The 26110-nt window shown below is 55.9% G+C and overlaps 1 protein-coding gene across 6 annotated transcripts in view; it reads right to left on the reverse strand.

Annotated features, from left to right (window-relative positions):
- The window catches only part of PIEZO1 (piezo type mechanosensitive ion channel component 1), a 108326-nt gene extending 92217 nt beyond the window's left edge, over nt 1-16109 (reverse strand). For all 6 annotated transcript variants that reach the window (XM_043526167.1, XM_043526169.1, XM_043526171.1 and 3 more), the window contains exon 1: nt 15117-16109. In XM_043526167.1, the coding sequence (XP_043382102.1) occupies nt 15117-15180 (64 nt within the window). In that variant the 5' untranslated portion in view covers nt 15181-16109. The remainder of the gene's footprint in view (nt 1-15116) is intronic.
- Nucleotides 16110-26110: the final 10001 nt, after the last annotated feature.

Below are 26110 nucleotides of genomic sequence, written 5' to 3' on the forward strand. Positions count from 1 at the left end.
CTACGCGGGGGGCTACTGCAGGGGACCCAACTGGTTTGGATCATCAGCCCCAGAGTAAATCCACAGCCAGACTTGATTCATTTAGCTTCCATGTTAGAAACAGTGCTGCATTCTGAATAACGGTGCAGATCCCATGTCCACCCAGCCCTCGTACCGGGGCACGTAAAGGGAAGCTACCCCAAGCTCACATTCTCGCAGGTTAGCCTTGGGATGAAACCGAGCTCCGGCTCACGAACGGCTGGCTGCAGCAGCCAGTGCTGGAAGAGAGGGAGGTTCTGAAGCAAACAGTGGGGGACAGAACGTCGTGTGAAAGCCCCAGCTCACGACCCAGAATAGCTGGTCGTGCATTAACTACAGGGGCTAGGATCTACTTCCTAGTCAGTGGCTAGCACCTCCAGCAAGCTGAGCTGCTCTGGGACTCAGGCTCTCTAGCTGGGTCATGAACAGAAGGGAAGGGATTTGGCAGAATAGGGGCAAGCCACCTGCTGGTTCGAGGCAGGTGGTTTCTTAATGCAACATGAAGCAGCTTCCAGGCCTCTTGGCCCAAGCCCATTCAAGTAGCCAGCCAGCCTCAGAGCCCCTGACAAAGCAGCCGGCTCTCCGTGCTGGGACGGCTGCTCCGTGCTGCGCTTGAAACAGCCACTGCAGCGTTGCACGCACGAAGCGTCCCCCTCGTGCGATCGGCCTGACCCCGCTGCCGCCTTTGGCAGCTGTGAATCTCCACAGTGGCTGTTTCGCTGGAAAGAGCAAGTGGAGAGGTTTCAGGAGCTCTTTATGCTAAGTAGCTGGCCTCATTAATTCCTGCTGCCCTCCCAGGGACCCGCTGGCGCTCAGCAGTAATTAACACAGCGCTATTTAATCCACGGCTTGCAGCACTATTCGTACATGCCCACAATGGGGGCAGCGACGGAGGGCGCCACAGCCCCGGTTACGAGGACAGGAACAAGGGACCTAGCCTAGGGACTCCCCATTAATGGGATGCTTTGAGCATTTAACCTCCAATGTCCCCATCACAGTCATAGCTGAGGGAGATTATCCACAGTGAATTGCTCCTACAAACCCCATTAGGGTCATTCCCCGGCTCCCCCGTTCCTTAGAGCACTCACCCCGTGCCCATTTAGAGCATCCCTGATTCCCACACCTGAGCCGCAGCCCCCTGGCATGAGGGCAGCAAAGCTGGGTGAGACGGACGCAGACAGAGGGCAGCTCTCCTGGTTCTCCCATGGCATGGCAGTGACATGAAGCCGCACTCCAGCTCCCCAGCTGGGAGGGCGGGGGGCTGTTCCCGACAGCTAGAAGGTGCAGGCAAATGTCCCCATGATGTTCCTTCACACCCAGGCCTCGCATTCATCCCAAACAAGCCACAGAGAGGCGTCGAGCTGGACCAGCGACCCAAGGCCGAGACCCGTGTGACCACAGGCTGCAGAGGTGTCGCTCTTCCTGCACTTGGGGGGTTATTTTCATGCCATGGAAGACAGGACAGATTTGTGTCTCTACACGTTACACAGCAAACTGAACAACGAGATCACATCACACTCCCAGCGCCGGAAATCTCAGGGCCCAGGAGAATGGGCAGCTGTGACTCAAACGGCTAGAAGGCAGCATGCTGCCTCTGTCTGACACCCATCTGGTGGGGAAGGGGGGGTGGCATGTTAATTAGAGCTGGGGACTGGGAGATAGGACTCTGCAGCTCTGCTTCCAGTTCTGCCACTGCCTCGCTGTGAGACCTTGGGCAAGTCACTTAACCCTTCTGCGCCTCCATTACCCCACTTCACAGAGGGGGAAGTGACCTATCAGGAGGCTACGAGAACATCTTAGACATTTCTAAAGCACCTAGCATCCCCCTGCTACCATGGCGATAAGAGGATGTAAAGTGCTTGGAGATCCTCAGCCAAAAGGAGTTTGCCCTTCTCTAAGTGCTATTTCTTCAGGAGTTTCAGTCACCTTCGTATTCCAGCTCCAGGGCTTCCCTTCCCCATGCTAATGGGACCAGGCTTAGAAACGCTTTAGCTCTGGCACCAGAACAGACTCCCTAAGCCAACTGCCCTCCTGCTCCCCCCCCCAGTGAATCACAGGGAAATCAATCCTGACTGCGTTTCTGTCCCACCTGAGCTGCCCACCTCACCACACTCTCCAGCCTCCCTGGGACGCGCACATCCATGCTGCCTTGCACTTGACACTCAGATGAAAAACCCACTTGCCCACTAATTCAGAGGACAGACAGATTGCTCTGAGCTGCCAGGGACATATCGAACACGCTCCCAGCCAGCAAGATTCCTAGCAAATCAGTCGAGATTTTCTGTTACTGGAAGAGGCGATCAGAAATGCCATTTCACCCACTACATCCTGTTTCTATGGGAAATTAATCCAACTCCTAACTGCACAGTGAGATGCAGACATCCGCTAACGATCCCCGGGGCCTTTGCTGGGGGAGGGGCTGCGGTCAGGGTCACCATATTCCGAGGGGGTGGCCATTTGGACCCAGGAATCCCAAGCAGGCTGTATGGGGAGCGGCTGGGCAGTGCTCATCTCCCTTGCCAGTGGCCACGGAAATCATGACAGGCTGCGGCCATGCTCTGAAGGGGCAGCTCCCACCCCAGGGCACTATTGTGGCAGCCCCCCGGGTCTGGATGCCAACTATGGTGAAGGGTGGGGTAGGGGGTGCAGAGGGGTCCAGGCATTAGAGGAGCAGCCCAGCTCTCCGGCAGGGGCACAAGGCATGCCCCACAAGGGAGCCAGCTTCTTTGCTCTGCTAAAAATAGATCTTAACGGGGAGGTGGCAGAAAGGCCCTGCCAGGCAGGACCATACACCACAAACCCAGGAGGCCAGCAGGGAGGCTGGGCTGGGAGGGGCAGGAAGGCCAGAGGGCTCAGCCCGGGTTTTACTTCCCAGCGGCGGAGGCCGGAGAAGCCCCTGGCCTGGACTCCGCTGCTCTCGTCCCCACAGGAAGCCTGTGCCCACCCTCGGCTCAGCAGTGGCACAAAGGGGATGTCTAGGCAGCAGGAACCAGCGTGGCAGGCAGGCTCCGGGCACAGACAGACACCCAGAAGGAGAGCAGGCCACCGATGCGGCTCAGGCAGCAGGGAAGGGGGAGCGTGGCTATTAGGGATGGATACGTGGCCCTGGCTCCTTCCTGCGTCACCAGCCCTTCCGGTTAGGGTGGGAGCCTGCCGCTGCAGCAATGGGGAGAGGGCGCCAGGTGCACGGCAGGGTACAGGAGAGAGCCCAGCTTCTGGCTCTGTGCAACGCACCGTCTGGCGCTCTGTACTGGCAGGCGCAGCCGCCCCTAGGAATCATTTGCATTTGCACAGCCCCTGACACCCAAGGATCCCAAAGCTGTCTGCAGACTTTAAGGGTCACAACCCCCCAGCAGCAGTTCCTAAGTCCTGTGCTCCAATCACTAGGCCACACAGCCCCCATGCATTCAGCTGCAACGGAGGGCGGGGTGCCCTGGAGCATGCCCTAGCCTTCAGCTCCTCGGGATGTGGAGCCAGGATGCATGGACATTGTGCCAGCCCAGAGCTGCGGAAGGGGACAGAGAAATCCCAGTATCCTGACAGCCTGGCCAGTCTGTGTCCGACACACCTTTAGGCTGCAGCACCAGCAGAATCAAGTAAAACAATGTGGGAAGACACTCTGCTTTAGCCCCCAGGATGGCATTCCTGCAGCCAGAGCCTGCACGGGACCATGGCTCCTTCTCCAGCCTCCAGCCTCATCACCGGCTCCCTAGCCCGCTCCAGAGCCAACCGAGAGCTCCAGGGGCTCGCTCAGACCAGCCGCCCCAATTCTCATCCCCTGGCTGCTCTGCTGTTCCCCAGTGGTCTCCCTCTCCCCCTCCATCTGGGATGCTTCCCCACCACGTCCCTCCCTGCCCCACAGCCCTGCCCATTGGAAGGCCCCTCTGCACAGTGGGTGGCTGACCCCCGTGAGAAGTTTGGGGCGGGGTGGTTTATGTACCAGTGCAGCCCACAAGCACCTCATGATCACTGAAATACAACAGCGTGCAGTCGCCCAGCTCCACAGATCCAGAACAGAGCCCCCGGCACGCTGGGAAAGGGATGCAAACCCCTCCCCCATCGGCCAGGCTCCTGAGGCTAGGCCAGTCCAGGAGCTGGGGTGCCCAGACAGCGAGGGGTCTGGACAAGCCCCTGCCCCCAAACCAGCCAGCAGAAGGGACCCCACTGGCCTGGCGATGGGATGCAGGGAGAAGAGACTTAGGAGCTAGCTGAGCACTGATGTGGGCACTGGGGGCTCAGAGGTTTGCCCCTCTTAAGAGACGGGCTCATAAATTCTGCACTAGCTGAGCCTGCTGGGTGCTTTTCAGGGATAAGCCCAAGGAGCATGCTTGGCTGGGAAGTCTGGGCTCACCGGGGCCAGGCACGGGGAATGGCAACAGTCTGCGCTAAGCGCAAATCATCCCCCATCGGAGGGGAGATGGTGCTGGGAGCAACATGGTCTGCGCCAACCTGGGGGGCTGGATCTGCCTGCAAACTTCAATTTTCACAGGCAGGCAGAAGACTCAGTGGGACCTGTGTGTGGTACAGGGCAGCTGCCATCTCAGTCCCTGCTGTGCCCACCCAGCTACCAGGCTGAGCAGGGCTGAATGGCAGAGGAACCCTGAGAATGCAGCTTCACAGTGAAGGGCTGAAGCAGCTGCTGTCCTGGGTGTGAACCCGCAACTCTTTGTAATAGCCCCTGCGATCCCAAAACAGCCCCATTGATCCCAGCGGAGCAGAGCTTTGCTGTGTAGGTGTCGGGGCCCAGCTGGCCTGCACAGCCCCATACCATCTCAGAGCATTACCTACACCCTGGGGTTTCAGGGTCTGAGACCCTGGAAGGACTGGAAAGGAAAGTGTTCCAGACGTTGGATCTCTCTCCTCTTGCACCTTGGCATTTCTGCCCTGGCCTGGCAGGACCATATTCACTCACATTGGCCGGCTCAACATTCTCAGAGATTTATGGGAGTTCCATTGCCCTTTGCAGAAGCTTCCCAGCCCATAGGCTAGCCCGCTCCTGAGCCGAGAGAAGCTTAGCATCACCCAAAACACTGGGCTCAGTGAGAGGAGAAAGATACAAAGACTCAAGAGAGAGGCATGGGCTGAAGACAGGAGTGGGAACCAAGAACTCGGTTCTAATCCCAGCGCTGACACCAACCCCGCTGTGGCCTGGGGGCAAGTCACTCTCTCTGCTTCAGCTTCCATAGCCAAGTTCCCAGGGGGTGTCATTAAAGCAGAGTGCTAAGCAATGGTTACTTATCTGCAAGTCTCACTCAAACTTCAGATCCCAACAGGGGCATTTTACAATGGCCAAGAATAGCGTGGCTGCAGTCACCAGCCTAGACTCCTTTCTGGACACTGCCCGTGGAGAGGTAAGGCCCACGCTAGGTAACAAGCTACCCGATTCCTGCTTTCGACCTACGGCCCAGTTCTCTCCCCTCCCCCCCAACAGCTACATTCCCGAAGCTGCCATCATATTTTCCATTGGCTGTCCAGGTCTCAACAGTTTACGCCACTGCAGTGAAGTTAAACACCCGTTGTTTAAACAACCTCCCCACCCCACCCCACGCCACAGAGTAAACTTGCAAACCGAACACAGTGCAGCTGCCCTCCCCGGGTCACACTTCCCCTGCCGGCTGGGGGACACAGTCAGCAGCAGGGACGGTTTGGAAATAAACAATGTAAATTAAACAGTGGAACAGCCCCCTTCCCTCCCCCGCAAAAGAGATCAATGCTTCCGTGGTTTTAACCACCCAAGAGAGCCAGGATACAGCCAGGTGACTGTATACAGAGGCCCCCTGGTCTAAGTTGGATCTCTAATACCCTAATGGCATTGCAGAGGGCTCAGTCAGAGAGCCATGCAGGGGGCCGAACACGTGCAGAGCCGGCTCATTGCCCTACAAGCGATTACCACGGCAGCCCTCGGACGCGGGCGGCGTTTGATCGCGCCGTGTCTGACGGGAGCAGAGTGCTAAACAGCACGTGCGTGCACAGTCCTAGAGCCAACCAATAACCCTAGCGCGGGGCTGAGAGCGGCTCCGGCTCTCCCAGTCCCCCCAGCGCTCCGGACCAGTTCGAAACCCCAGCCAGGATTGCAAGCCAAGGCAGCGATGAGGAAAGCAGGCCAAAGGAAGAGGAGACTGGCCCACACAGCATGGCAGCAGGGTGCGTTTACATTCCACCCTGGAATTTGTTTACACGGCAGCTTTTTCACAAGGCTGATCCTAGGCAGGTTTGTATAGCAGCTGCCAAACAATGCGACTGGCAGGGTGGGACAGTGGGGGGGATGGACTGGACAGCAGGGGCTGGGAAGAGGTGGGAGGGGAACAAAGTGAAACCAAAAACTCGAGGGGCAGGGCAGGACTGAAGCAAGTGTTGCAAGCGTTGGGGGTGGAGGGAGATGTTGCACAGAGATAGGGTTTATGGGAGGGCGGTGCAGGGTGCAAGGCTGAGGGCCTACAAGTGGGCTCATGCATACGCCCTTAAGCAAGGCCCAGAGGGGAGAAATTTGTGCTGGTTTAGGACCCTGCACACAGGACATATTTGTACATGCCCATGTGCTATACACACACCCCCACACTGCCCACCACACACTGTGCAGACTGCCACCACACACACACACACAGAGCACACCGTGCAGACTGGGACCGCGCTCTCTCACACACACACACACACAGCACACTGTGCAGACTGGGACCGTGCGCGCACACACACACACACACACACAGAGCACACTGTGCAGACTGGGACCGTGCTCACACGCGCACACACACACACACACACACACACACAGAGCACACTGTACAGACTGGGACCGTGCTCACACGCACACACACACACACAGAGCACACTGTGCAGACTGGGACCGTGCTCACACGCACACACACACACACACAGAGCACACTGTGCAGTCTTGGACCGCGCTCTCACACACACACACACACACACACACACACACACAGAGCACACTGTACAGACTGGGACCGTGCTCACACGCACACACACACACACAGAGCACACTGTACAGACTGGGACCGTGCTCACACACACACACACACACACAGAGCACACTGTGCAGACTGGGACCGTGCTCACACACACACAAACACACAGAGCACACTGTGCAGACTGGGACCGTGCTCTCTCACACACACACACACACACACACAGAGCACACTGTGCAGACTGGGACCGTGCTCTCTCACACACACACACACACACACACACACACACAGAGCACACTGTGCAGACTGGGACCGTGCTCTCTCACACACACACACACACACACACAGAGCACACTGTGCAGACTGGGACCGTGCTCTCTCACACACACACACACACACACACACACACACAGAGCACACTGTGCAGACTGGGACCGTGCTCTCTCACACACACACACACACACACACACACACACACAGAGCACACTGTGCAGACTGGGACCGTGCTCTCTCACACACACACACACACACACACAGAGCACACTGTGCAGACTGGGACCGTGCTCTCTCACACACACACACACACACACACACACACACAGAGCACACTGTGCAGACTGGGACCGTGCTCACACACACACAAACACACAGAGCACACTGTGCAGACTGGGACCGTGTTCACACACACACACACACACACACAGAGCACACCGTGCAAACTGGGATCGCGCGCGCACACACACACACACAGCACACTGTGCAGACTGGGACCACGCACACACACACACACACACACACACACACACGCACACACCCCCACTGTGCAGACCAGCACTTTGCTGGAAACACCAGTTATTTTTCCTTTGAAGCCCTGCCCGTAAGACGCAGCCACTGATGCTGGTTTACTTCTCTTCTATTTAACCCAGGGCCCAGCCACAGAAGGGGACGGGCCGTGCAGCCCACTCTCCCGGACAAGCAGCAGCGGAGTCATCGGCTGGAGCCGACTTCGTGGAGCCTTTATTTCAGGAGGAAAAAACATAAAAGCTAAAATAGGGAGGCTGGTAAACAGCAGCCAGCACCCAACGCCTGGGCTTGTCCAGGAGAGAAACCCCTCAACATACTCCCTATCATTACATTATTAAACAGGTGGGGTTAGGGGGACTCCTTATTACACAGAACACTTGAGAGAGGCTGAAACCCAGGGAAATAAGGCCTCTCAAGAGCAGGTCACATTGGCGCGGGGTCCTTATCCCAGTCTTAGTGCAGTCCTGGTGTGGACAGAGGGCAGTTTCCGCGCCAGTTCCTCACGGTCAGGAGCCTGCTCGGGTCCCGGTACTCCGGGCTGTGCAGTTCTATTTCCATCACTTTAAAGTTATGATGTTAAACAGAACTCTAGTACAGACAAGGAACCTCCACCAGCGAACACCTGGTAACGCTACACACGGCCTGGTCTACAAAGAGCTTTACCACACGGCACACTGATCCCCACACGTCCGTCTTCCCTGTTGCGGGCATGAGATCGGGTCCGAGTGCACACGCCTGCCCCGGCCACAGGCCCCAGCCACGCCAAGCCTTGCCCTGGGAGCGGGGTGTGCGCCAAGGAGCTTCCATTCACAATTACTGCCTATGACCAACCGGAGAACCTCTGGCACAATGGAGACAGCTGGGTGGGACCAGGGAGGGAAATAGCTCTGAGGAAGCAGCGTGGTAGCACTGTAAATGGGCCAGGTGTTTCCCACATACACAAGTTCCCTGCCCGAAGCTGCTTAGAAGAGGAACAGTCTACAGGCAAAGGGCAGGAGGAGGAAGGGACTGAGGCATCCGAGCAAAGGGACTAGGAGGCGAGGCAAGGTCTGGGCAGGCTACATGCGCACGGAGTTCTTGAGGAGCAGTACTGAGGTTATGGCCCTGGACCAGTGCCTGGAGCTAAGCCACGTACTCTTGGCTGGCAGTGAAGATGCCCGCTTCTTTTCGCATGTGGTGCTTCCAGAGAGGGGCTTCAGGAGTAGCTGAAGTGAGGTGGGGGAGGAAGAGGACAAGATTTGGGAAGGTTGTTGGCAGCAGAGACAATAGTGAGAAGAGACTGAAGGGGAACGGAGGCTGGCAGCAATGACAGAGATGGGGATGGGACCCCTAATAAAACCAGGGTAGACACATGAGCAGTGTCATGGGGAGCCTGGAAAGACAACATGGGGCTTACATTTCACATGCACCCCAAAAGGGAGGCAGCAAAGTGACACTACAGGCAGGGGAGAGGATTCAGCCAGGGATGGATGGACTGGAGAGAGGAATATCAAAGACCTGAGAGGTGATGATTACGGGGTCAAGACAGGCGAAGACTAGGGCAGGGAGAAGCAGCTGGGATGGGGAGGGAGGGTGGGTTATGTTTTAGAGATGTTGTACAGAAAGAAGCTGCAGGACTTGGGTTATGTTCTGGATTTTGGAAGGAAGGGAGTAAGGCCATCTGGTTTTATTGATGGTTCTTCCACTGGCTCACTGTGTGAATTTGGATAAGTGATGTCCCTGCTCTGTGCCTCAGTTTCCCCATCCATAGAATGCACAGTTCTGCCCAAGCTCACAGAGCGACGTTTGTGAAGTGCTCAGGCACAGTGGGGCGCAGGACCACAGAAGTGCCCAATAGCCCTTTTCAGAAGGAAATAACTCAGCAGGTGTTTCACAATATTCTTCCCCACATCATACTGGGAGCTGGTCACCTGAACATTCCACTTCGGAAAAATAGTTTTGAGCACACCCAGGAGTCTTCTAACTAAAAGGGACAGTGGCTACTTAACTCAGTTCCCAGTACAGTACAAAGAAACAACTACAGAACCTAACGTGCAGGGGGAAGTCATGCAATTTTACATGATTTCGAAGAACACAGGGTTTGCAGCTTTAAACATTTGCCTGCAGTGCTGTGAATGTAAATGCTGCCAGCACTAGGCCAAGGCAGAAGGTGAAACTGACAAGGTTCGTGGTGCTGTCAAAACTCACCGAACAGCAAAAAATGTACTTTCAGTCCAAATCTCAGCTGTTGTTCTACTACAGGGACACGCAGAGGAAGTCTCTTTTAGAAAGAGATTATATCCATTGTGAACACACACTTAACCAGCCAAAACCTCAACTGGTGTAAATGACAGCAGGCCTCACCAGACGTCAACAGTGCCACACCAATTTACACCAGGTGAGGATATGCCCCTGTATATTTTATAACCATGTGTGTCTCCAAGATGCCCAAACCAACATGATGCAAATTTGGGAAACAAATCCTTGCTCCCAGCCTGAAATGCTCCACATCAACTTCTTGCGGCTGTGGTTAACACCCAGAAAAGTGGGTTTGTAACAGACAGATGGGCACACTGTCGTAGCGGTGTTTGCAGGCAGAGTTATAATTATCTTCTCACATCCTGCACACTCTGTCACCGTGAGTCACTGCTTGAGAGACACACACAGACTAGAACAAATAGGAAGTCAGCAACTTTTTAAAACGCCTCTGCCACCCAAAGTAAAAAGGCCAGCTAAAGAGCTAGTCAGATTTTCTCTAACCGCCAAGAAAGCCCACTTTGCCACCCGAATGCCTGTAAATCACATCCTGACCTGCTGTGATCCCAAATGCAGCCTGACAGCTCATGGCAAAACAGTTTCAGTTTATTAATCGGAGGAGGTGGCATTGCTGATGGCAGAAGCAGTCAAGTAATTTTGACCTACTGGAGAAGAGTCACACTATAGCTTTTCACAGCGGCAGATTTCCCCCTCAACCGCTCTCTTTTCCCCTCCAAGCAGCAGCTTGCCACAGAATTTGGGTTGGAAAGCCACACGCCGCCTTCCCTCCCCTTCCCTCTCCCCCCAGTTTCTAACTAGAATCTGAGGAGGTCTTTGGCTGTGGCTCATCTCCCTGGGGAAATGGTGGAAGCCCCATAGCTTGGGACTTTTTCAAAACTTGGCCAGACAAAACACAAGGAAGCTGTTGAGGGCAATCCTTCATTTGCAGAGCAATGGGCTGGATGACCCAACAGGGCTTTTCATTAGTGTCTGTTTGAAGGGAAACGGACAGTCCACTGTCAACTAACGTACTTCACAGAGTAGTATAGATCGAAAAGGTTGATTCTGTTTTTTAAGTCTCAGAACACTGATATTTTCCAGACTACTAGCCAAACGACTGCTCAGGCTGGTGGTGCATCGGTCTCCAAAGAATAACATTGCTTAAAACAGTCTGAGAGCAGCTTTTTATCATTGATTTGACCTCTCTGAAAACCAGTTGCTACAGCCTAGGTGGGTTTTCGCCAAGCATACAAATTACCCAGAATGTCCTATTAACAGATTGAGACTTTCTCTGGGCTGAGTGAATGGATTAGGGGGAAAAGCCAAAATTAATCAAAACTGCACCCTGAAGGCTATTAGCACAGCTCCTGGAAACGCTGCCGAGATTTTCTAACGGCCGCCTGCGTCACTGTACACCAGTCAGTCCCTCTCTCACAAGTTTCTGGAAATGAGATTGCAAAAGTAAACTCTGGATTAACAGAAACAGCTCAGGGATGACCAGAAGTTTGCTTTTTAAATATTTCTGAAATACTCGCTGACTTGATGCATGCAGAGACTTCAGACAGAGGCCGGGGAGGAAGAGTAAGAAGTTAGAAATCTAAGTAAAAAAACAGACTCCAGCATCACAACTTTTTCCTACTTCACATACTCACGCCTTGGTAGGACTCACTGTTTTATCATTCTGAATAACAACTCCTGCAAAAATGACACTCACTTCAAAAAAAACCAACAAACACCTGGTACTACCACCTGATATGACTAAAACCACCTGTCTTAGGGTTTTGTACTGCCACTCACCAGCATAGTAGCCGAGTGCCTTCCCCTTACGATAGATTGACGACACATGAAGAACATTAGGGACTTTATTATCTCTGGATATTCTCTGTTTCCGAGTTATGCTGGGAGGAGAAGAGGGAGGTTATGCCGAGCGGTGGCTGATGTGGAATAGATCATTCTACTAAAGAAAAGCTTTATCAAAGAGGAAGGATTTGCAGCATTTCCAAGAGTGCTCAGTTGCTTGATTCTAATCTCCGGAAGTTCCTTCCCCAGCTGGGTTGCCCTCATCTGAGGACAGTGTGGCCCTGGCTCTTGCATCACTGTGCTTTGTGAAGCGGCCATTCTACCACATACGCTGCTAGTTTGTTCTGAGACATTCCCACTCCTCTCGCACAGTGCTACCGGATGGGTAACGAGTAAAAAAACCTCTAATAAACACTAGTCTTTACCCCCGCCGCTCTCAGAACACTTCACAGACAAGCATCACTGTCCCCACTCAATAGTTAAGGAATCGGAGGCCCAGAGGCTGAGTTCTCACCGTGGTTCCGGGACGGACTCAGGAGCCAGTCCTGACTCCCAGTCCTGTACTCCATCCACTGGACCACAGCAGACTCCTTTTACAAACCTAACCCTCTTGACAAGGTCCTGTTAACAGGTGTGGTCCCATTCACCTAGCTAAAGGCAAGCCAAGCAAAGCGAATGTTTGTTAACAGCTGGCCTGCAGGGATTTGATACCTTTCCCTGCTGCCTGGGGAAAATTTGAAAGAGCTACTCCCCCAGCAGCACTAGGCAGAAGTTGCTTGTTTTTCTACCCCCTAACCCTGTGTCTTGGGACAACAGAACAGAAGAACGGCCATAGTGGATCAGACCAATGGTTCATCTAGCCCAGTATCGTGTCTTCCAACACTGGCCAGAACCAGATGCATCAGAGGGAGTGAACAGGTCAATTATCAAGTGATCCATCCCCTGTCATCCAGTCCCAAGCTCTGGCAGTCAGAGCTTTTGGGACACACAGAGCATGAGTGAAACACTGGAATGCGTTACCTAGGGAGGTGGTAGAATCTCCTTCCTTAGAGGTTTTTAAGGTCAGGCTTGACAAAGCCCTGGCTGGGATGATTTAACTGGGAATTGGTCCTGCTTCGAGCAGGGGGTTGGACTAGATGACCTTCTGGGGTCCCTTCCAACCCTGATATTCTATGATTCTATGAGGTTGTGTCCTTGATCATCTTGGTTAACGGCCACTGCTGGACCTGTCCTCCATGAACTTATCTGATTCTTTTCTGAACCCAGTTACATTTTTGGCCTCCACAACATTCCCTGGCAATGAGTTCCAAAGGTGCCTAAGAGCAGAAAGCCATGTTCACCCGGGCCATGAACACAAAGCATCTTGGAAAGTATGACACCTGATTTCATCCCACACTAAGCATTCAGGGCTTTGATACAAATCTGTTCTTCAAACATGCTGTTTAGGGTAGGGACCATGGTTTCTTACATGTCTCGAATGTGCCATGCACATCAGTGGTGATAGACAAGCCAGTTACTCTTCAAAAGATGACATACTATTGTGAGTGTTTGCATGCCACTGATTGCCATAGTACATAGGTGTCCGGTAGGCAGCTTTAGAGAGACCATACATAGGAATATAAATACACACAACCCAGCCAGCACTGCCCTGTGGACACCCATGGTCCATCCTCTATGCCAGTGGCTCTCAACTTTTCCAGACTACTGTACCCCTTTCAGGAATCAGAGTTGTCTTGTGCACCCCAACTTTCACCTCACTTAAAAAATGCTTGCTTGCAGAATCAGACACAAAAATACAAAAAGGTCATAGAACACGGTTACTGAAAAATTGCTGACTTTTACCACATAATTAGAAGCTAAATCAATTGGAATATAAATGTACTCACATTTCAGCGTATAGCATCGAGAGCAGCGTATACAAGTCATTGCATGAAATTTTAGTTAGTACTGACTCCGCCAGTGCATTTTATGCAGCCTGTTGTAAAACCAGGCAAATATCTCGATGAGTCGCTGAATCTGCTGGAAGACTCTCTGCGTACCCCCGGGTGGGTACACGGACCCCTGGCTGAGAACCACTGATCTATGCTAACCTCTCACCTCTGGGAGCACCTCAGGTCACTAAACAAGGGCCCTTCAGGCTAAGACAGGAACATGACTGGGTTCCTGCCCAGTGCCTTCCAACTAGAGGGGTGGGGGTGCAGCCAGAAGGGTGGGGATGGGACGGGGGGGATCTTTTCTTAAGGTCTCATCTGGCAGGAAGAAAGATGGTTGAAATGAAGAGGAAAGCTGGAGAGGTGGTGCCCCATATGGCTAGGTGGTGCCCCCTATGGGCAGGGACATTAAACCTGTCATTATACAAGGCACTGCATTTAGCCGTATGGAGTGGAAATCTATCCACTTCATGAAAAAACTTGTACAGATACAGACAGACATCATCTTCCTTTCCAAATGATATTTTTTCATGGTCTGTGTGTATATATAAAATCTCCTCACTGTACTTTCCACTTTATGCATCCGATGAAGTGAGCTGTAGCTCACGAAAGCTTATGCTCAAATAAATTGGTTAGTCTCTAAGGTGCCACAAGTCCTCCTTTTCTTCTTGCTGCTGGGGATGTGCCTAGACTCAAAATTAAGCAATTCAGGGACTGGTGGGTGGGGAAAAGAAAAGCTGAGACTGATCTGTGGTTTTAATATAGAGTGACCCCCCCGCCTCCTTCCCCCCATGGGTCGGCCTTGCCCCCTGTTTCTCTCCCGCTCCTCCGTTCCCGCATGGACGTGCCCGCGCTGCCCAGAGAGCGGACCCAGCCGTGGCTGAACACGTGCTGCGTGCCGTGACTGGACAGTTCACCCTACAGGTCGAGTGCCCAGGGGGCTCTGCCCCAGTCTGGTCCCCTTCTCGAGCTCGCTCCCCCACGCGTGCAGGTGAGCCGCAGCGAGCTTCCCACGCGGGATCGCCCACCGGCAGCGCGGAGCGCGGAGCTCTGCAAAGGGACGGGAAGCACAAGAGCCCGGAGCGGACACAAAGTTTCTCCACGCTACGCTGGCGATTCCTCCCGTCCCAGCGCGACATACACGGGGGCTGGAAGGGTCGCCAGCCACGTCTTAAAAAAAAAACAACCGCACCACCACACCTCCAACCCCCCCAAATCCAGCCTCCGCGCGGCAGCAGGGGGCTCGCACTTTCCCTAGGCTCTCCACTACGCGAGCCTCCCGAGGGAGCTCCCGACCCACCCGGCCTCGCCTGGACCCCCAGCGGGCTCCCCCTCCCCCAGCGTGCGCCCCCTCCCCCAGCGGGCTCTGACAAACCGGGAGGGAGGGGGGCAGTTCCTTACTCACCGGCCAGGAGCGAGAGAGGCAGCAGCAGCCAGTACAGCGCCCCACACAGCGCCCGCGGCTCCATCCCGCCCCGCGACTTCGGGGCGGTGGGGGGGAGAAAGAGCCCAGACTCCCCGTGGGTGCCCGCAGCCAGCCCCGCGCTCAGGCTGAGCCCAGGGGCCGCCCGCCGCGCATGGCGCTGGGCAAGCCCCGGCGGGCTCCGCGCGCAATCGTCCCTTGGCGCCGGGCAGCTCCCGCCGGGAGAGTCTCGGGCCCGGGCGCGGCGGGCTGGCCCCGCTCCTGCGGGAACTCCGCTCCGGGCAGATCAGCGGGGCCCGCTCCGAGCCCGCTCCCAGCTGCGGGGGGCGGAACAGCGCGGCATCGCGGAGCCCCCTTCCCGCCCCAGCCGCGCTGCCCCGCGCAGGCTCGTGTGTAACCCGAGCAGCCTGGCCCCGGCGCTCCAGTGGAAAGTCTGATGCGGGGGAAGGAAGAAGGTGGATTTATCCGGGGGCCGAGCTCGGCGGGCTGGGCCCGGCTGCTCTCCCACGGGTCTTTATAGGCGCGGTCTCCTCCCTGCCCAGCCCCGGGCCGCTTCCCTTCAGCCCCCATGGGCTGGGCTGGGCTGGGCCGGCCGGGCTCACAGCCTGCCCGGGGGAGGCGCTGCGCGGGCGGGAGGCCCCCCTGTCCTGGCGCGGAGGGCTCATGGGGAAGCGACAGCTGCCCCCGGGGCCCGGCTTCTGCTCGTAGCGCCCACGGGCCCGGAGCAAGGGGCTCCCCCCACGCGTGGGTCCGGCCCACCGGCAGCTCTGCCGCCCGGGGCGGGGCAGGGGCAGGCTGCTCGCTCTCGCTCTCCCGAGGCGCAGCCCTCCTTGCCCCGGGCCTGGCTCCGGGGGTCCTGGCTGGTCTCGGGGCTCGGATCCTGACCCCATCCCCGCAGCAGGTGTGCAAGCCGCGGCCACAAGGCGCTTTGCGTCCAACTTGCGCTTTGCTGTGGCCTCCCCGGCCTGCGCCAGCGGGTCCCACTCCCTGCCCGTCCCCGGGCAGCCGCCGCGCTCAGCCGGGGAGCCAGCACCACCTAGCGCCGGCACCACGCTTGCTCCTCTTAGCGCCGGGCAGCCCCCGGGCACTCCGCAGCGCTGGGGGGCACCCAGCACCCACCCTGTGGCGTCCTTCCTGCCTGGGGTGGCCCCTGCCCTGTCGGAAAAGAGACGGGGCTGGCAGGGCGCTGCCAGGAGAGTGCGCGCCCGCTGCTGTATTTGGGGCTGCGCTGCGCAAGGAGGAGACTGCGGGCTGGGGGGCTCAGAGGGGTTGGGGCTGTGCAGTTAGTGGAGGGGAAGCTCTGGGAGACTCCTCTTATTCGTGAGGTGCGATCGGATCACAGCCTTGGTCTCTGCTGCCCTTTAGAAAAGGAGAAACCAACCTGAGAGGTGCCTTGTGCAAATTAACAGCAAATCACCTCTCCCCCTGCCAGACCAATCAGAGCTATATGCCAGGAGCCAGAAGCCTTAGCCAGAGCTCACCTGCCTTCCACCCTTTCCACCACCACTTCAACAATCAGCACCCATCCATCAAACTCCCCCTCCCGCACCACCACCAACTTCCTGGGCACCCTGATCAGCTCCAGCAATGGAACCCTAGAGACAACCAGCCACCACACCAACCTTTGCAGATCCAGTAACCACCCCAAACACACCAAGAAATCGGTTATCTCCAGCCAACCCTCAGATACCACAGAATATGCTCCCAGGAGAAAGTCCTAGATACACAACTTACAATGCTTAAAAACCACCCTCACCAAACAGAGACACTTCCCCAGAGATGTAGATTGCAGCGTGGAATGGGCCACCCAAATACTCCAAAAGAACCTTCAATGGGGGGGACGGGGGGAACAACCACCTTTGGCTGCATATCCCTAGCTGTCACCTACCACACCACACTGGAACCCATCTGGGGTATTATTAAACAATTATAACCCATAACTCAATGGAGACCACATCCTGAAAGAAATCTTTCCCATACCCCCTCTTCTGGCCTTCGAACAACCCCTAACCACACTAAGCTCATCCTCAAAAGCAAGATCCATACAGACCAGGGCACACCAACTCAGTGCACTACCAGACCCTGCCAGACGAACAAGGCAGTATCGTAGATGAAGTTCAGACCAAGGCGTGATTATTGCTAGTTGAAAACTTTTCTGTGGACAGGGTTTTCAGGACCTGGTAAGAAGCAGGGATAAGCCTAGGGGACCAATCCCAGTATTGTATCCAACTTATAACAGATGCCAAACCTGCAGACATATCTCCTCTGCTGCAGTGATCAAAACCCCCCACAACACATCTTTCAAAATGCATGGGTCCTACCCATGCCGATCACAACATGCGGTGTACCTCATCCAGTGCACTAAATGCCCCTACGTGGGTGAAACCAGACAGTCACTACACTGTCAAATGAACTCACATGGGAAAATGATAAAAGACAAAAACACCATATGGGCAAACCCTTTTTACAGAATGATCACTCCATATCTGACCTCTCAGTTCTCATCCTCAAAGGAAACCTGCGCAAACACCTTCAAAAGATAAGCCTGGAAGCTTTTAAATTAATAACTCTGCTAGACAACAAAAACCATGGTCTTAATAAAGACACTGGATTTATGGCTTATTACAACAATCTGTAACCCACTAACCCCCCCCCCTTTTTTTTTTTTAATTTCTCCTGTGACTGCAGGGGTGTTAATGAGCCATTTCACCTTGAATAGTCCCTTTAAATATGTCGCTAACCAATCTGTTCCACCTTGTATTTAGCTGTGATGCTCTGAGAACCTTTGGCAGAGCTGAAGAAGAGTTCTGGGTAAGCTTGAAAGCTTGTCTCTCTCACCAACAGAAGTTGGTCCAATAAAAAATATTACCTCACCCACCTTGTCTCTCTAATATCGTGGCAGCAACTGTCCTGGATCCACAAAAAGGAAGTTCTTCTTCACTTAGCGCACAGTCAACCTGTGGAACTCCTTGCCTGAGGAGGTTGTGAAGGCTAGGACTATAAAAGGGTTTTAAAGAGAACTGGATAAGTTCATGGAGGTTAAGTCCATTAATGGCTATTAGCCAGGATGGGTAAGGTATGGTGTCCCTCGCCTCTGTTTGTTGGAGGGTGGCCATGGATGGCAGGGGAGAGATCACTAGATCATTGCCTGTTAGGTTCACTCCCTCTGGCATTGGCCACTGTGGGTAGACAGGACACTGGGCTGGATGGACCTTTGCTCTGACCCAGTATGGCCGTTCTTATGTTCACAGTATCGGTGCTACGGCTCCAGCTTTGGAACACCCTCTAGGAGGAAACTCTTCAGTGCGCCAGACCCCCTGGGTGTCTCGCTCTTCCTCTGGGGAAAGACAAACATCTTCACCAGCTCCTTAGACTGGACCTCTGAGCCTTCAGCATGCCTGCTTCACATTGTGAGCTCCGTGCACATTTGCAGTGACACTCACACAGCGAACGTTGGTGGGTTCGAATTTCCCCAGGTCACCGGCTAAAGTGACCCCGCTCAGTTCGGTCTCGAAGGGGAGAGAGATGTGACAAAGCGGGACTGTTCTTAATGTTTCCTCTGAATAGTGTGGGGGTGCCTCAGTTTCCCCAATGCAGTTCTTAAGTATCTAGGGGGTGGGATAAGGGTGTATGATCGTTGCAGAGCCCTAGAGTGCAGGGGTCTGGACACAGAGAATGGCCGACACCCTGTTTCCTGGCAACTGATGGCCTGGGCCCTTCCCCCCTGCAAGGTGAGAGCTAAAGGGTTGGAGAACAAAGGAATCAGGTGACCTCCTGGCTAGGAAAGGGACAAAGCCCAGAGGAGGAGGGGCTGGAGAGAGTTTCAGTTTGGGGCTGGCTGGGACATGGAGTGAAGTGCAGACGTTGTTGTCTGGCTCACTGCCCCCCAAAGTGGACCCAGCTGAGGGGTCCTGTTCTCTGCACCTACAAGCTCTGTTTTAGACCATGTTCCTGTTGTCTAATAAACCTTCAGTTTTACTGGCTGGCTGAGAGTCATGTCTGACTGCGGAGTTGGGGGGCAGGACCCTCTGGCTTCCCCAGGACCCCGCCTGGGCGGATTCGCTGTGGGAAGCGCACGGAGGGGCAGAGGATGCTGAATGCTCCGAGGTCAGACCCAGGAAAGTGGAAGCCATGTGAGCTTCTTGCCCTGCAGACAGCCTGCTCCCAGAAAGGAGACTTCCCCAGAGTCCTCCCTGGCTTTGTAGGGAGCAGCTCCAGAGCATCACCCGGGGACTCCGTGACAACTGGTGACAGTGGTCAAAACAGTAGGGTTTATTCATTAACCGATAGACAGCATAGGAAGTCCTTAGGGTAGCATACACAAATGAAGATTAAAGCATAGTCCATTCTGGTTAGCCCAGAGCCCAGCCAACCTGTAGTGAACCCCTTGGTTCAAGCTTTGTCTCTCCCTCTCACCGCCTCCTTCTTTTCCTTCCAGCAGCCAACTCTCACACCTCTCCAGTCCTTTGATCTGGAGCTAGAGACTGTTCAGCTTCCCCCAGGAGAGGCAGGGAAGTCCAGATCCCTCTGGGTCATTGGTTGCCAGGTGTCAATGTCCTGATGATTGGATTTGCCATTGTCTTCTGAGATCCTCCATTCATATGGGAACTAAGGCCCAGACAGCTAGGTAGGCGACACCCACACCTGTTCCCTGAGAGCAAACAATTGTTCCCTGAGAGCAAATAATTCCCCTTCCACCACTGGGCAACAATGCAGCACATTGGGGCGGGGAAGGGGGTGGAACTGAGGCACAAACAAGACTCATAATATTACAGAAAATTCCCACTCTGTCACACCAGACCCTGGTTGTCAGTCTCAGCATGGAGACCATGTATTTAGTGGGCGGTGGGCCTGAGCTCTCAGGCCATCCTCAGCTGCTTGGGACAGCCATCAAATAACCCAGCCAGTACACAAAGCCTGCAGTGAAATTCTGGCCCTATTGGAATCAATAGCAAAACTCCCCAGTCGGCCAGGATTTCACCCTGGTGTATAGGATGTTTAGGCTGGGTATAATACTAGCCTTTGGAGACCTTCCCCCTGAAATGACTTCCCTACCCCTCCCTGAGGACACAGCCCTGCCCTTTCTTGAGCATCTAACTGTCAAAGGAGGCCCAGCTGCCCTGGCTTTGATGCATCTCTGCCTGGGTCCACCTGCATGCATCCCATTGCAGGATCAGGGCTGAACTGAAGTGCTCAGATGCCAACTTCTCATTTTACAGCAGGCAGGCAGAGGGTAAGGACACCTGTGGTCAAAATGATCATGTGGTTTCTGTTTGCCTATCATAACCAGGATAGTAAATCCAATTGAGGTTGAGTGCTTCATTTAGTGCCATGTAGTTAGCCATGTCTGTAAACAGCTTTGATGACGAAAAGCTGTGTATAAATGTTAAGTATTATTATAATATAAAAAGAAAAGGAGTACTTGTGGCACCTTAGAGACTAACCAATTTATTTGAGCATAAGCTTTCGTGAGCTACAGCTCACTTCATCGGATGCATTGGTTAGTCTCTAAGGTGCCACAAGTGTCACGGAGTGTGGGGGAGTCCAGGCCCTGCACCCCTCTTCCTGGGATTCACTGAGACTCTCAGCCAGCCAGTAAAACAGAAGGTTTATTGGACAACAGGAACACAGTCCAAAACCGAGCTTGTGGGTACACCCAGGACCCCTCAGTCAAGTCCTTCTGGGGGAGCAGGGAGCTTAGACCCCAGCCCTGGGGTTCCCTGTGTTCCTCCACCCAGCCCCAACCTGAAACTAAACCCACCGAGCAGGTTCCCTGCTGCAGCCTCCGTCCACATTCCTGGGCAGAGGTGTTACCTCCCCCTCCCCCTCCTGGCTCAGGTAACAGGCTCTCAGGTCTCCCGTCCCCAGGGCACATTCCCAGGTCAACACTCCCCCCTCCCTGCTGCGTCACATCGTCACATCTCTCCCCCCTTCGAGACTGAACTGAGCAGGGTCACTGTGACCAGTGACCTGGGGAAGTTCGGGGCCCCCTCTCCGGGACAGCGCATCCGCTATCAGGTTGGCACTTCCCTTCACATGGACCACGTCCATGTCGTAATCCTGCAGGAGCAGGCTCCACCTCAGGAGTTTGGCGTTGGCTCCTTTCATCTGGTGCAGCCAGGTCAGGGGAGAGTGGTCGGTGTACACGGTGAAGTGTCGCCCGAAGAGATAGGGCTCTAGTTTCTTGAGGGCCCACACCATGGCCAGGCACTCCTTCTCGATGGCCGCGTAGTGTTGCTCCCGGGGTAGCAACTTCTTGCTCAGATACACGATGGGGTGTCTCTCCCCCTTTTCATCCTCCTGCATTAACACCGCCCCCAGTCCCGTGTCGGAGGCGTCGGTGAACACCACAAAGGGCTTGTCAAAGTCTGGGTTTGCCAGAACTGGGCCACTGACCAGAGCCTCCTTCAGCGCCCGGAAAGCCTCCTGGCACTGCTCGGTCCAGACCACCTTGTCTGGCTTCCCCTTCTTGCATAGCTCAGTGATGGGGGTGGCTATGGCGCTAAAGTGGGGCACAAATCTTCGGTAGTATCCTGCCATCCCAATAAAGGCTTGGACCTGCTTTTTGGTGTGGGGAGCGGGCCAGTCTCTGATCACCTCCACCTTGGCCGGTTCCGGCTTTAGGCGGCCGCTCCCCACCCGATGGCCCAGGTAAGATACTTCAGCCATCCCCACCTTGCACTTCTCCGCTTTGACAGTCAGCCCAGCCCCCTGGAGTCGGTCCAGCACTTGTCTAACCTGGGACACGTGGTCCTCCCAGGTCTGGCTAAAGACACAGATGTCGTCAATATACGCCACGGCAAAACTCTCCATCCCCCTCAGGAGCTGGTCCACCAGGCGCTGGAAGGTGGCCGGCGCTCCCTTGAGGCCGAAAGGCAGGGTCAGGAACTCATAGAGCCCCAGAGGGGTGATAAAGGCCGATTTCAGCCGGGCATCTGCATCCAGCGGCACTTGCCAGTAGCCCTTTGTAAGGTCCATGGTGGTAAGGTACCGAGCTCCTCCCAGCTTGTCTAGGAGCTCGTCCGGCCTGGGCATGGGGTAGGCATCCGATACAGTGATGGCATTGAGCTTCCGATAGTCCACACAGAACCGGACGGACCCATCCTTTTTGGGGACCAGCACCACCGGCGAGGCCCAAGGGCTGGCCGATGGCTGGATCACCCCCAAAGCCAGCATGTCCCGGACCTCTCTTTCCAGGTCCTGAGCAGTTTTCCCTGTGACTCGGAAGGGGGAGCATCTTATCGGCAGGTGCGACCCTGTCTGCACCCGGTGGACAGTCAGATTAGTGCGTCCAGGCTGGTTGGAAAACAGCTGTCGGTACGGATACAGCACCCCCCTGACCTCAGCTTGCTGGGCAGGGGTGAGCTGATCCGAGAGGGGAATTGTTTCCAGGGGGGAACCAGCTCTGGTCCCAGGGAACAGATCTACTAAAGGGTCATCTCCCTGCTCCTCCCACTGACCACACACAGCTAACACCACATTCCCCCTGGCATAATATGGCTTCATCATATTCACATGGTACACCCGGCGGTGGTGGGCCCGGTTCGACAGCTCCACCACATAGTTTACCTCATTGAGCTGCTTGACGACCTTGAACGGGCCCTCCCAGGCGGCCTGTAGTTTGTTCTTTCTCACGGGGATGAGAACCATCACCTGATCCCCGGTGGCGTAGGCACGGGCCCGCGCCGTGCGGTCATACCAGACCTTCTGCTTCCTCTGGGCTCTGGCCAGATTCTCCCTGGCCAGGCCCATGAGTTCAGCCAGTCTCTCTCGGAAGGTCAGGACATACTCCACCACTGACTCTCCATCGGGAGTGGCCTTCCCCTCCCACTCGTCTCTCATCAGGTCCAGGGGGCCCCTCACCCTCCTTCCATATAACAGTTCGAAAGGCGAAAATCCGGTAGACTCCTGGGGCACCTCCCTGTACGCGAACAGCAGGTGAGGTAAGTACTTGTCCCAGTCCTGCGGGTGCTGGTTCATAAAGGTTTTCAGCATCATCTTTAGCGTCCCGTTAAACCTCTCCACCAGCCCATTGGACTGGGGGTGATACGCTGAGGCCCAGTCGTGCCGGACCCCACATTTCTCCCACAAGCACCGGAGCAGGGCCGACATGAAGTTGGAGCCTTGGTCTGTCAAGACTTCCCTGGGGAACCCCACTCGGCTGAAAATGGTCAGGAGCGCATCTGCCACGGTGTCTGCTTCAATGGAAGCTAAGGGCACTGCCTCGGGGTAGCGGGTGGCGAAATCTACCACCACCAGAATGTATTTCTTCCCCGACCGGGTCGTCTTGCTGAGAGGCCCCACGATGTCCATGGCCACCTTCTGGAAAGGCTCCTCTATGATGGGCAAAGGTCTCAAGGCCGCTTTCCCCTTGTCCCGGGCCTTCCCCACCCTCTGACAGGGGTCACAGGATCGGCAATACTGCCGGACGGTGGTAAAGACCCCGGGCCAGTAAAAGTTCTGTAGCAACCTCTGCCGGGTGCGCCGGATTCCCTGGTGCCCTGCGAGGGGGATGTCATGGGCCAGGGACAGGAGCTTGCGGCGGTACTTCTGGGGGACCACCAGCTGCCTCCTGATCCCACAGGACTCCCCTTCCCCTGGGGGAGCCCATTCTCGGTACAGGAACCCCTTCTCCCACAGGAACCTCTCCTGGCAGCCTCTCCTCATGGTCCGTCCCACACTGAGGTCGGCCAGGTCCCTGAGCTTCTGCAAGGAGGGATCTTTCCTCAACTCGGCCTGGAACTCAGCGGCTGGGGAAGGGATGGGGCCCGGTTCCCCCTCCGTGGCCAGGTCTGAGGCCTCAGCCTCTCTGAGCCGTGCCCCTCGGCGCTCCCTCCCCACCCGAGTAGGGTCTCGCGCCTCCAGTGTGGTACCCTCCCCAGGGTCAGGTCGCAGTGCCCCTCGCCGGCTCTGGCTACGGGTCACAACCAGGGCGGTCTGGGGGTCGCTTGGCCAGTCCTCTAGGTCTCCCCCCATCAAAACTTCAGTGGGCAAATGGTGGTGTACCCCCACATCCTTGGGGCCCTCCTTGGCCCCCCATTTCAGATGTACCCTTGCCACGGGCACCTTAAATGGGGTCCCGCCCACCCCCGTCAGGGTCAGGTAGGTGTTGGGCACCACCCGATCTGGGGCCACCACCTCGGGCCGGGCCAGCGTCACCTCCGCCCCCGTATCCCAGTATCCATTGACCTTCCTCCCATCCACCTCCAGGGGAACAAGGCACTCTCTCCGGAGGGACAGCCCCGCACCCACCCTGTAAACTGAGCACCCTGAGTCCAGAGCCTCCAGCCCTCTGGCGGGGCTGGCCGGGGGTACTCTTCCCTCCTGAGCAGGTGGCAAACTGGTAGCCCCCCTTTCCTGGGTCGCCTGCCCCTCGTCCAGCTGAGTCCCTACCCAGTTAACCCTGGGTAGGTTGGGTCTGCTCAGTTTGTCCCTGAGCCCGGGGCACTGGGCCCGTACGTGGCCTCTCTGGCCACAGTGATAGCAGCTCAGGTCACGTTGGTCCCCTCGAGCGGGTCGGAGGGGCCCGACACCAGGCGTTCCCCTTTGGAGGGGGTTCTCCCTATTTCCCCGCTGGGAGGCCCCATGGTGACTCTCTCTCTGCATCGGGGGGGGCCTGTTCTTTTGGGATTCCTCCCGGCTACCCCCTGACCGACTGTTCACAAACTCGTCGGCCAGCTGCCCTGCGTGCTGGGGGTTCGCGAGCTTTTTGTCCACCAGCCACAGCCTCAGGTCGGAAGGGCACTGTTCATACAGGTGCTCCAGTACGAACAGGTCAAGCAGGTCCTCTTTAGTTTGGGCCCCCGCTGTCCACTTGCGGGCATATCCCTGCATCCTGTTGACCAGTTGTAGGTAGGTGACCTCAGGCGTTTTACGCTGACCCCGGAACCTTCTCCGGTACATCTCGGGGGTCAGCCCAAACTCACGGAGCAGGGCCTGTTTGAACAGTTCATAGTCCCCTGCCTCTGCCCCTGTCATCCGGCTGTAGACCTCTACGGCTTTGGGGTCCAGTAAGGGGGTGAGGAACTGGAGCCTGTCTGCAGGGTCAACCCTGTGCAGCTCGCAGGCATTCTCAAAGGCCGTCAGGAAGCTGTCTATGTCCTCCCCCTCCTTCCGCTGGGCCAGGAAGCACTTATCAAAGCTCCTTGCAGTCTTGGGTCCCCCCTCACTCACCGCAGCCGGGGCCCCACTGCTCCTCAGCCTGGCCAGCTCCAGTTCATGCTGTCTTTGTTTCTCCTTCTCCTGCTGCTCATGTTGACGTTCCCTCTCCTTCTCCTGACGCTCCCTCTCCTTCTCCTGACGCTCCCTCTCCTTCTCCTCCTGCTCATGTTGACGTTGTTTCTCCTTCTCCTCCTGCTCACGTTGACGTTGTTTCTCCTTCTCCTGACGCTCCCTCTCCTTCTCCTGACGCTCCCTCTCCTTCTCCTGACGCTCCCTCTCCTTCTCCTCCTGCTCATGTTGACGTTGTTTCTCCTCATGTTGACGTTGTTTTTCATGATCCTCCAGCTCCCTCATTTTCCTCTCCCTCTCCCATTCCAGCCGCATCCGCTCCAGGGACGGGGAGCTCCGCCGGGAGGATCCCCTGCTGGCTGCTGGGGTCAGGGTGCCCTCGGTATTCGCTGGGCTTCCCCCAACCCCTCCCCCAGGCATAGGTAGGAAGGGTCTCGGGGTGTCCTGGGCAGCAGTCTGACCCCTCCCAGCCTGGTCAGGCCCCAGGGCCCACGCTGCGTCCGCCGGGCGGCTTCCCTCCGGGACAGGGATCGGGTCATCCAAGCGATCCCTCTCCTCCAGCTGGGCAATCAGCTGTTCCTTGGTGGACCTCCCGATGCGCAGCCCCCTCTGCCTGCACAGCTCCACCAGGTCGCTCTTAAGGCGTTTAGCGTACATCTCCCGGCTGGCCACTCGCAGGCCGGGAAGCTTTCCACGGTTTCCAGGAAAAGCCCCTAGTGTGCCAGTCCTTCTCGAGGTCACCACCT

Source organism: Chelonia mydas, chromosome 12 (genome assembly GCF_015237465.2).
Source record: "Chelonia mydas isolate rCheMyd1 chromosome 12, rCheMyd1.pri.v2, whole genome shotgun sequence".
Classification (NCBI taxonomy): Eukaryota; Metazoa; Chordata; order Testudines; family Cheloniidae; genus Chelonia; species Chelonia mydas.